This window comes from Montipora foliosa, chromosome 2 (assembly GCF_036669935.1).
Source record: "Montipora foliosa isolate CH-2021 chromosome 2, ASM3666993v2, whole genome shotgun sequence".
Taxonomy (NCBI): Eukaryota; Metazoa; Cnidaria; class Anthozoa; order Scleractinia; family Acroporidae; genus Montipora; species Montipora foliosa.
In genome coordinates this window covers 59,393,859-59,406,358 of record NC_090870.1, presented here as the reverse complement: position 1 = coordinate 59,406,358, position 12,500 = coordinate 59,393,859, and the positions used below count along the sequence as shown (strand labels likewise).

Here is a 12,500-nt window from a genome sequence, read left to right as displayed (position 1 = left end):
CTTGAGATCAGTCGTCTTCTTTTCGTCTCCCCTTATATATATGAAATTTAGCAAAATTCTTGCCGTATTTTTAATGTACATACGAAATGAATGTAGAACACAAGGTTTGAATGCATCATTTTCACCGAGCGTTTGTTACTAGTTGACACTGCCTCGTTAAAAAGCGCTTCTGCCTCCTGCAGACAGTTTTTTTGGCTCGTTACGCAAGGAAAGATTGCGTGACGAGCGAGCGCGAACTGATATCGCGAAGCGTCAAGAAATGCGCCGCCCTACTAACCGGTAAAAATAAAATGGATTGTACATGAATCACTCCGGGATTAAAAAAAAAAGACGGCATAGATGGGTGAGAAATAGCGTTACTGTTAAACTGAAGCAGTCATGGGCTCCAATTGCAGACCATTGTTTTGTTGAAGAGGCTGTTCTTCTTGATTCACGTCCTCGTTGCTACTATTCGATCTGTCTCCTCTTTTTGTCCGGGATGCTATCCATGAGATAAATGCCGTTGTGAAGTACAAAGTGACAGCTTTCACTACGTCATCTGCAGTCTCTCTACCGAAAAATGATTGGCCGGCTAAAATCACCACGGCAACAAGTAACCAAACAGAAAGCAAAGCAACCGCATAGAAAATGAAGATTCGCAAACTAAAATCCTCCTTTTCGACTAAAAGGTAATTATAAACTGCATAGATAAAAGCAGCGAAAATGACACCGACAAAAAGAACAACAGTGAGACCCCATGTTGGGTTTAACATGGTGCCTATTAAAAGCCAGGAAAAATGATAAGTAGTCAGATTTGCGCAAGTAAAGATGACGAGTTTCCAAAAGTTGGGGAGTTTTTTAAGTTTGAAACCGATGCATTTCTTAGTTCCAAAAATTCCTAAAGAAAGCCCCTCCAAAATTGGTATTAAGAGAAGTGCATAAATCTCTGGAGTAGCGTTCCCAGTTGCAGAGAAAATCACAGTTGCCGTTACAAGTGAGAATTCCAGAGCCAAAATCAAGACCAAACTAAACTTTACAGCTGTAACCAAGGCTTTTCTCTTACCACTGTTATCTTCTTCACTTTCTGTATCTTTTAACAACATGAGGGCACTTAAAGCTACGGTTGGGCCACAAATGAATGTGAAAACTAAAGAAAGCCACAATGTTGCTCTTATATAAGAACTGCGACGTCCCGTTGCGCAAATGCTTGCTTCGTGACCCTCAATAACACACTCAGCTGTGTTCAGTCGTGGATCCTGTATCGCTGGACTGACAGCAAGATCCTCAAGCTGTAAAGATACAAAAAAATCACTGTGACACATTTATTCTAGCATGATCAACATTTGAAGAACTGATGTTCTACTAGCAAAGTGCAAAACAGAAAAAAAGAGAGGGAGAGAGAGAGAGAAAGGAAGAGATCTGAAAAAAAAAACTAGGGTCATTTAGTGTCACTGAGATGCCTGGCAATGAATTAATCACAAATATCAAAGTGCGTAGCTTTTACAGATTTTGGTATAACCCAGGAAATTGACGACTTTCAAAAATCGCTTATCTAGTTAAGACTGTAGGATTACAAAACAACATTGATGCCCCCTCCCTCCCCAAAAATTGCCATTAAGACGCCTTCACACAAAAAGAAAGGTCTCTTTTTTGGACTATTCCAGAACAGTAATACAACCGGAGAATATTTGAAAATCACAGCCATTTGTTGTTTGTGAAGCTATTCCATTTCGGGAACGACCGGAATAGCATTGTGCTTATTCTGCCCCCCCCCCGAAGGCAAATTGGAATGAACAGAATGAAGAGATAAAACTCGGAATATGTGTTGTTTGGGGAAAATCATTTGTCAGATTCGTTGGAAAACCCTATTGCTGGCTTTGGCTCGCGTGATAAGCGGCCATGTTCCACTACCATATAACATAGATGGCCACATTACTCAATGCTGATTGGTCAATCAGGGGGGATTTTTTCCCTAATAAGGGCCGTAAAGCCCAGTGCAAACGAACGCAATAACTTCCAACAATGTAGGGACGTGCAATGTATTATGGGAAGGATATGACCCATACGACTTTGTAAACTCACAAAATTCGGCTGCCATCTTGTTTTCAACACCATGTTAATTTAACCCTTTCACTCCGGTAAGGGCCACTGACACTTATAGACGATTTTACTCATCAATGGGGAACCTCTCGTGGGTGAAAGGGTTGATGCGTTGCTATCTCCAACAATGTTGAACCCGTGACCTCGCGATTCTGGTGCGACGCTCTGACCAACTGGGCTATGAACCCACTGATGTTGGGAGCTGGTCATTTACGGGTTCCAATGTTCCCGTGACGAATGAATCAATGAACGAAATGATATATTAAATGAATCATATATTGAACTGCGGATATGAAATCAAGTGAAGCTATAATCCTCGCACAAGGAGGGGTTACGTTTTTTGCAAACGTTGGCCGTGTAGCACTTACATTTGAACAGACTTATCTAATAGAGTGTAGTGCGAAGTGCTAGTTTACTACCCATATAGACCATGTGAGGGTTAGCCCTACTAATGGAATTGGGCCCACACAACGACAGAGAAAAACTCAATTTCCACCCTGGTCAGTGGAAATAAACAGAACAATTTCTCAAGAATACGGTTGGCTTCAAAGGGACATCAATAAATTGAACATTTTCCCCTCTACAAGTTCGAGTTGGAGTTGGAGATGGCGTTCGCAAGAATACTACCTGAAGTTGACAAACTCAAATTAGCGGGAAAGATTTGTGATGTATGAACTTAACTTTGCAAACCCGAGTTCTCAAACTGGTGGTCAAATTAAAAAAAATTTGCAATCTGAACTAAATTTAGCGCACTGCTTTTCTTTTCCATACTTGTTATGTTTTGACAAGTGAAAGAGAGATTTTGTCTTGGAAACTCTTTTGCGCCTTTAATTTAGAAATTCCTTTACGGAATCAAAATAAAATTCCCCAAGGAATTTCCTTAATTTACGTGTCAAGTGTATTTAAAGCTCATCTAAGCTGAGGAATTAATTGGGGCTACTGTACAGAAGTCAAATCATATCAAATCATAGGTTAGAGGGGAAAACCGGAGCCAGATCCGGAGAAAACCTCTCGAAGCAAAGTAGAGAACCGACAAACTCATCCCACATCGCCGGAACTTGGGCCAAATTGGTGGGAGGTGACTGCTCTCCCCACTGTGCCATCCCTGCAGCTCTGATTCACCCATAAATTATCCCGCCTTCTGACTAAGAAGTAACAATTCGTTCAATTGCGCTGAAAATTCCCGTCTTTGTAAACAATTCCTGGATTTTGAAAGGAGGGAGGCTTTCTTAATTAATAGGCTTCGCGCTGTCTACTTTTTAAAACAACCGATCTTTTCAAGTGAAGTGAACTAAAATCACATCTTACCGAAGCTAATGCTCCATGAAAGATGGCTTTGCGTTCGTCCTCTGACACGTTACAACAGAAAGGTGGGATTGTAATGTCCAGTTGTTGTGTTCGAGGGGCTACAAGAATAGAGCCAAGAGACAAAATCTCAAGAACGTTAGTAGGCAGAGAAGCGTACAGGCATAACTTGCTCCACGTGTACGGGACTGGTGTGGAATTTTCTTTCTTGGTCACATGCAAATTTACGTAGACAAGGACAGACGAGGGTTTGGTGGCTGGATACAAAGCTTCTGCAATGTTAAAGTAATTTTTGCCTGATGCAAGGGCATTATAGACGTCTTCAAATGTTTGAGAGCAGGACTTGTTGCTTACGCAGCCCATCATATTTGCCTCGCATGGCGCAGTCGAGATTTGACAGTAGAGAATAACCAAGAGCTGAATGATAAAGAAGAAGTCCAACTTCTCTGAAATTTTGAGGAGCAGCATCTTGGCTTGTGAACGCGTTAGTGTAGGCAAAATCCTGTCCACAGGTAAAAAAAAAAGAATTAATGCAACGTCTGTACAATTTCTGTAACGTTCTTGATCATGCTATCTTATTAAAAATCAAATATGAAACAGCCTGGTAATAACGGAAACATACTTGTCAGGTCTATCAAATATCCCAAATCATTTTCAATTTGACCACGAAACGGAATGCATAAGTGGAATTTTCAACCACTTCCCGCATAAAATCTTACAAAAATTTGAACAACGCTTTTCATAAAAACAAAGAGAATGAAGAGTATGCTTTTTGTCAGTATAACAGCTGAGCATTTTGACCCCCTCACTCCGGACTCGTTGCTTACGGAAGAGAAGAGAAGAGCCCCCCCCCCCCCCCCCAGATGTTATTTTGTCCCATTTGCTCAGAATGATATCTGACCTACGTATCTTCTAGACGCAAACAAAGCTGGGGGCCTAGAGGGAATCTCTAATAAGCTTCCTGCGCTGGCATCTTTTAATATACGTGACATTAACAATCAATTCAGTAAACACAATTTCTAATCATCCAGTTTTGTAAAATGTCAAAGAATTAAATCTTTTACTGGAAATAGTGTATTGAAACATAGAACGTTTCGGCCATAAGCCATGGCCTTCATCAGCTAATGCTGGACCTCACGTGACCTGGACAGATCAAGTGACAGGCGACTAGAGAGCGCCTCAGCACCCGGTCCCATGTCTTGGACATACTGAAACGGAGCCCCCCTTTGCGGTTGAGAGAAGGCTGCTCCACCCTTTCCCATATGACCTCCGTTATGCCTTGTCGGACCCAGTCCTCTTCTCGATCGAGTATCACCACGTCCGTGTTGTTGAAAGAGTGACGGGTTTCCTTACAATGTAGGTACACCGCAGAAGTCTGTGCCTTGTTGGATCCCTGGTGACGGTGCTGATCCAGGCGGGTACGCAGGGATTGTTTGATTTCGCCAACATAGCTGGCCGCACATCGCTAAGATCCACACGGGATCCCGTAGACTAAATTTGACAACTTTTCTCTAGGCATCTTGTCTTTGACCTTGACCAGTTTAGATCTTAATGTGCCAATCGGTTTAAACGTAGTCGAGATGTTATGTGACTTGAGAGCGTTCTTAATTCTTTCGGCAACACCAGCAACGTACGGGATCTTAGCCAGTGCCTTCTCTGGACGGCCACTGCTTCCCTCCTGTCCTAGGTTTCTTTCCCTTATTTGCTGCTTTTAGGAAGGCCCATTTTGGGTATCCACAGCCCCGCAAAGCCTTCTGAACGTAGTCTTGTTCTTCTGCGAGCTTTTTTGGATCACTGATTATTGAGGCTGCCCGATGTTTCAGGGTGCGAATGACTCCAAGGGGGGCTCCGTTTCAGTTTGTCGAACACATGGGACCGGGTGCTGAGGCGCTTTCCTAGTCGCCTGTCACGTGATCTGTCCAGGTCACGTGACCTCCAGCATTAGCTGATGAAGGCCATGGTTTATGGCCGAAACGTTCTATGTTTCAATACACTATTTCCAGTAAAAGATTTAATTCTTTAATATTAACAATCAATTCTTGAGAGAAGGATCCGTGCCTGATTCCTTAAATAAGTCCAGTGTAATACGCGTTTTTAAGGTCTCTCCACCTCAACATATTTAAATCACACAGAAAATCTACAGCAAAAAGACGCACGATGACGTAACTAGCAATTTCTAAAAGAAAATCAAGTGCTGTAAGAATAGAATCAGTTACTGTAACGATGGAAATGTCGTTTATCTATTAAAAGATATAAATAGATATAGATATACATGTTTATAGGAATCAAAAAATCACCAATTGTCAAATTTACCATCTGTTACACAAGCAGAAGATGGAAACTAATATAACAGTACGTAATATGAAACACGAAACGAAACACGTTGAAAACCACTGGACACGTGTACTGTGAGCTCGTCTAGAGAAATCTTAAACTTGCTGTTATCCTGGTAGTTAAGGCACAAGGATCCCAAATGTCAAGATTAGTAAGCTACTCACCGGTGCTCGCAGCAACTATGATATGCCAAAGTGCACGATTACAAATAAATGATAACGAAGTAAATACCAGGCAAACATAGAATTTAGAGTAAATAAAAGAGATAAAAATAAGAACTTCCCTCATAACCCCCCTCCCCCCCTCCTTTTTCCCCGCGGGGAAGCCATGTCTTGTAACTCTGACCATCATTCTTATTTGAATCTAAAATGTTACAGCGTTAACGCGGTTTAAGCATTCTGGTGTTCCGTTTTTAAAGCGATCCATCATTCAGGGTTACTTGCCAAACATATGAAGATGTGCTTACGTCAGAAATCGACTCCATGTGTGACCAGGTCACCTAAGGTTATTATTAGTTTAAAATCTAAATTTGTGTTACATTTAATTAATTTTAGTGGTCCAAATTGTTTAGCTTCCCTGTACACCCTGTTCGGCCATGTATTAGTCATTCCTTTACACAAATCTTGAATTTGTGCTCGCATGTAAACGTCCAATTCAGAGGAAACTTATTTGGTTTAGAGTTGAGTCCATAATTTCCTTGTTGCTATTATAAATTGGCTGTGCTCAGTTCCGTTAGTAGAGTAGGGAAGTTAGTTGGACAGTCTGAGCTACAGTGCTCAAGAGAAGAGAAAAATGGATTATATCTGTGTTCAGACCCCAACAAGACTCCTATAAGGGCGTATCCGTGGGATGCACAAACAGTTAACACAAATTGTCCAGTTACAGTGAACTTCAACTACGGTTAAACTTCGGAAAATGGCGAGAGATTACCAGTAAGATGAATCTGTAATTTAACTTTATGCTGTTTGTTGTAAAAACTCTTATTATTAAATAAATGTTACTTATTTTGCAAATGCAAACAACGAGGGGGTTATCAGGATACGGGATATTTTGGTAAAAAATTAGGGAAACGGGATATTTGTGGGGTGGGGGAGGGTGAAATTGACGAGATACGGGATATTTAAAAAAATGGGCGCCCATTGCGTACGTGTGGTAGTGCAGTAAATTTACAGTGTGTATTTTCCATAACAGTCGAAAGTGACATCAATTTTAGCAGCCGCCAGTGATCAAGTTACCTTGCGTGTTTATACTAGCAACTCGCAAAACAAAGGATACATCTGTGACAAAATGACGGCAAGACACCGGGTTTTTGTCAGTTAGTTTTTTTTTCTTTTCAAGTGTTATAAAGTTCGACAAGATATGAGCGAAGTCCGTTCGAATGGAGTTACTACTTGCATGGGGGACCGCTGCGAAGTCCCCGTGACCACGATAGCTAATTTTTCTTTAAACTTGGCCGTTGAAGGCTATTTTCCTATTTCCTTTTTATGTCGGAACGACTGAACAAACTGGTTCACAAGAAACAAGTCGATTGGAGTATTCGTTAGACGCAAAATAATGTTCACAGTGGAACGCACAAGAACGAAGCAAGATCTAGAAATAACGTAGAAAATTCTTCTTACCTTTAAGATGTGAAGGTTAATACTGTGTCAATCATCGCGGGGGGAAAGGATCCCAAACTAAATGTTTGCTCTCATCGCAATATCAAAACTTTGTCACCGTGGCCGAGTGGTCTAACGCGCTCTCAGAATAACAGAAGCCGCAAGAGAGTTCGAAAATAATGAAGGACATGAAATTGGATTCCCCGTTCGGAGCTTAATTCATCATCTGTGGGGTATGTACATTTGTGACTACGATGAAGAAAAACAAAAAAACAAAGACGAAAAAGGAACGGGCCGTAATTGTTACTGTAGCTGCCTTCTGCATCCCACGGAATAACACTTGCGTTACAGTATGTTGCCCAGCATCCGACCACTTCACTTTAAAGCTTAGCCGCAAGAGCTGTGAAATCTGGCTCTGAAACAATTAATTTAGTCTGCAATACGACGAAAACAAGCTTTGCGTTTTTACCTTCGTTTCCGTGGTGAAATTTGCATTTATACAGATATCCATTTGAAGTGCATTATTTACGGACGTGCAACGAACAAAGAAGCAATCACTCGCAGACGGCCATGTGTTCAACTCAACTCAACTGTACATGACTCATGACGTCATACAATACACTACATCTCTTCCCCCCCCCCCCTCCTAAGTTCACCTAACAACTCTTAAGAGCAATTTATATATAACAAATCGGATGAGGGGACTGGAACCTAGATTAAGCAAATACTTAACAGTAAAATATATAATAATAATAATTATAATAATGATAAAAACAGAAAAGATTAATAAAGCATCAGCTTTTCACTTCCGACGTTGACGTTGAAAGCTGGCTCAAGTTCTTGAATAAAGAAGGTCTCTTTTATTTTACAATGTCAGTTTTGCCCTTCGCTAAAATATCAAAATTATCCCACTTGATGTTATGTCCAGTGGCCTTGACGTGGTCAGCAATGGCTGAAGTATTGTCATTTTTAGCTAGGGCCTTAAAATGTTCGGTTTTTCTATCGTGAAGCCGCCGTTTAGTTTTACCGATGTAAAAACCATTACAATCCCAACAATTTGCTCTGTAAATAACTCTGGATTGTTGTGAACGATTAATACGGTCCTTGTAGGGAAAGAAAGATTTTATACATCGAGTGCTCTGAAAAACAATCTTAAGGTTAACACAAGAGTAGAATTTGTACACACAAGATTTCAGGCGTTTAGCGACTTGGTTGCTTTGCAAACCTAAGTAGGGAAGTAGGATAACAATATCTTTCTTAGGAACTGTAGACACTGGATCGCTATGCTGATGTTGTCTGTTTTTATTCAAAACATCGTTGATATGATAGTTGATTATGCCTTGTGGGTAGCCGTTCTGAAGAAGGAGTTTTCGAAGATCAATGAGGGCAGATTGTAGCAAGGAACCAGATGAACAAAGACGGTAGTAGCGATAAGTGAGGGAGCGGATGAGGTTTATTTTGTATTTTCGTGGAGTGAAGGAATCCCATTTCGTGTAGAGACCTGTGAAAGTTTTCCTTCGGTAGATGGATGTCGTGAAAGCGTTGTTTTGATTACGTGTGACAAGAATGTCCAAAAACGGAATTGCATTGTTATGTTCAAATTCAATGGTGAATTTAATATTGCGATGACAGCCGTTCAAATAGTGCAAAAAGTCATTTGCACTGTCTTTGTTGTGGAACATGGTGAATGTGTCATCAACGTAACGATTCCAAAATAAAGGACTAACTTTGGCGTTCAGCAACCACTTTTCTTCAAAAGCACACATAAAAATGTTGGCTAAGACAGGGCCCAATGGTGAACCCATGGCAACACCATCGATTTGGTCGTAGTATTTACCACCAAAAAGAAAGTGGCTCTTCTTGGTGGCAAATTCCAATAGCTTGCGTAAAACATCCCTGGGTAAAGCCGGAGGATCAGCAAGAGAATACAATTTGTCTAGACAAATGTTTAGTGTTTCCTCGAGTGGCACATTTGTAAATAGGGAGGAGACATCCAAAGAACACATTATTCCATTCTTATGCTTGTACTTTTTAGCCCAATCCGCGAAGCTGAAAGAGTCTTTGACAGTGTAATGGTTGGTCGAGATAGGCTGAAGTATAGAAACAAGGTAAGAAGCAAGATTGTAGTTATAGGTGTTAACCGATGAAACAATAGGGCGGAAAGGACAACCAGTCTTATGAACTTTAGGAAGGCCATATAAAACGCCAGGAGAAGAAATCATCCGATTTGTTATATATAAATAGCTGTTTTAAATTTCAACGGTTACTTTTGAAAATGTATGTAGAGCACATACGAAACGTCAAGTCATTATCAAAATGAAAAAGTTCAATATGTTTATCACTGCTGTTTGTGTCTTATTTTTGATCAAACTCTTAAGAGGCCAAGGGATTGTTCCATAATGTCTGACTAGGCTCAGCCATTACATCGTCATCAACGTCATTTTGATCAATGAAGTCAACTGTAATTAACGTTCTCACAGTCACAAATAACTTGAGGTTCTCCTTGTGCGCTGAGACCTTCTTGTCTGAGATCCTGCATTTGACTCCCTTCTGTTAATGGCGACGTCCTCACTGCCCACGTACGTCTTTTTGTTCCTCTTCTGTCGAAGGAACACCAGGTCTTGTTCATCTTGCACCATAGACTCAGGTACGTCGTCTTCCTCCTTCGCGGTCATATCACTTCGATTAAGAATGTGATCCACATGCCTACGGGTTACCACCCCATCTTCACTCTTGATTGTATTCATTTCTTTTTTTTTCTTATTTGTATTCATTACTTTTTTCAATGTTTGCCTTGTTTCATTTGGGTCCTGGACTAAAATTCTTAACTAGGACCTTCTCCCCCTCTGCAAATTGTCGCATTGGCCTTGTGTTATCATGCTGCTTCTTCTGTGATGATTGATTGGTTGTCACACGTTGTCTTATATCTGGTCGAATGAGATCCAGTCGGGTTCGCAGGCGGCGGTTGAACAGCAGGTCTGCTGGTGTAACTTCAGTTCTTGTTTGAGGCGTTGATCTATAGCCAACAAGAATCTGCTTAGTTTCCCATACACTGTATCTTCCTATCCTACCAACTTTTTCATCCCGTCTTTGAAGACGCGAACTGATCTCTCCACAAGGCCATTAGAGAAAGGGTGTCTAAAATTCCGTTCTTGGCAATTAAGGCGCCAGATTCTTCACTTGTGAATCCTGTGCCACTGTCTGAAACTACCATATCTGGCATTTCATGAGTGACAAAAGCTCGTCAAAGAAGCTCTATAGTAGCTGTTGCACTGATACTGGATGTTGGATATGTTACAGGTTGAATAAAAATTCAGGTTAATTTAATTTGAACTTACGTTGATTTTTTTCAACCAAGGTCGATTTTTTTCAACTTAGGTCAAATGTTTTCAACCTAGGTTATTATGAACTGTCTAAAAAAGGGTTTTCCCTTTTTTGGGGGATGTAATTAAAAAAGAAAACACCCTTCTCTCACATTTCCCTTGCCTTCCGTTCGTCTTCCACTTACCGTCTCTCCCTTTCCTTTCCCCTTATTGTCCTTACTTACGACCGACGGACTTACCTTGAGCTTCCACAACATTCTATGCCGCTCCAAGGATTCGAACCCTCGCACCACTGGACATCCGATCTGTATTAACCGCTAAGCCATGGAATCAGCAACTGAAACTGCCTGGATGTTTTTTCTACCAATGCGTTTAAGCTATTTCCAATCCTTCACGACAACCACCATTCGCACATGCGAAGTCCATCAGTGTTGCCGTGGTTGCGACCCTCTCTGTAAACCAATTCATATTCATAGGCTGCCAGAAGCAAAATCCACCTTTGAATTATCGGCGATGCCATGATTGGGACAGCCTTATCTGCCTTAAACAGGCCCAAAAGCGGCTTGTGGTCGGTTAAAATCTTGAATCTCTGTCCGTAAAGATATTGGTGAAACTTCTTTAGTCCGAATATCACCACAGCTGCTTCCTTGTCCAGTTGTGTATAGTTACGTTCAGCAGGAGATAACGTCCTCGAGGCGTAGGAGATGGGCCTTTCTTGTCCATCCGCGCGATGTGGGAGAGAAATGTTCCCAATCCGTAAGGGGAGGCGTCACAAGTTCTTTATTGGGGTCATAATGGACTAAGCGATCAAAGGAATTAAGCATGCCCTTGGCTTGGTTAAAAGCTTCGAGCTGTCTGTCACCCCACGTCCATTTGTAGTCCTTGGCAAGCAGTTCATGTAAAGGAGCCAATATAATCGACAAATATGGCAAGTAACAAGCATAATAATTCAACATTCCCAGAAAGGCTAGAAGTTCGTTGACATTACTTGGTGGCGGTGCCTCCTGGATGGCTCTTACTTTGCCTTCTGTGGGCTGTATCCCTCTATATTTATGCGATGTCCCAGATAAATCACCCGAACACTTGTTCAGCTTAACGCGAACACCTGCCTTATCTAATCGTGCCAACTCGTCCTTGTCCTTGTCCTTGTAAATGCTCCAGGTGATCGACCCTTGTCTTGCTGGTCACAAGAATATCATCAATTCGGACAGCAACTTGTGGAATTCCTTGAAGGAGCATTTCAATCGTGCGCTGGAAAATACCTGGAGCTGACGAAACACCGCTTGGGAGGCGATTGTATCTGAAAAGGCCTTTGTGGGTGTTGATGGTTGTGTACTTTTTGTATTCTTCATCCAGTTCCAACTGCTGGTACGCCTGGCTTAAATCCAGCTCCATAACCTCCATCCCTTCCCCCCAGGGTCGCATACAAATCTTCAATCTTTGGAATGGGCTAGCTGTCTAATTTAGCTGCTTGACTAATCGTTTGCTTGCAATCTCCACAAATCCTGATGGTGCCATCCTCTTTAACAATGGGGACGATGGGTGTAGCCAGTTCTGAAAATCAGCTGGGTCTATAGTCCTTTCTTTGACTGGGCGATCCAATTCTGTTTCAAAAATTTCAAGAAATGCATAGGCCACGGGTCTGGCTTTAAAAAAATCGAGGCTTCTCTGTGGGGTCAACATAGATCTTTGCCTTCACTCCTTCTAATTTACAAAAACCCTCTTGAAAAACAGCAGAGCGCGAATGTGCTTCCAACATCTTATTGAAGTCCTTATCTACAGTAGCTACAGTCTGTGACAAAATTTCTTGGGACAGTACACGACGATACAGATCTGAAGCTTTCGCGGTTTACTCTCCCCT

General features: G+C 41.5%; 1 protein-coding gene across 1 annotated transcript in view; it reads right to left on the bottom strand.

The window, feature by feature from the left end:
* The window catches only part of LOC137993723 (uncharacterized), a 23,785-nt gene that overhangs the window by 1,549 nt on the left and 9,736 nt on the right, over positions 1-12,500 (bottom strand). Inside the window, exons 2-3 of the mRNA XM_068839709.1 lie at positions 3,388-3,886; positions 1-1,268 (exon numbers count right to left, since the gene is read on the bottom strand). The exon at positions 1-1,268 is cut by the window's left edge and continues 1,549 nt beyond it. Coding sequence (XP_068695810.1) covers positions 363-1,268; positions 3,388-3,852 — 1,371 coding nt within the window. The 5' untranslated portion in view covers positions 3,853-3,886 and the 3' untranslated portion in view covers positions 1-362. The remainder of the gene's footprint in view (positions 1,269-3,387; positions 3,887-12,500) is intronic.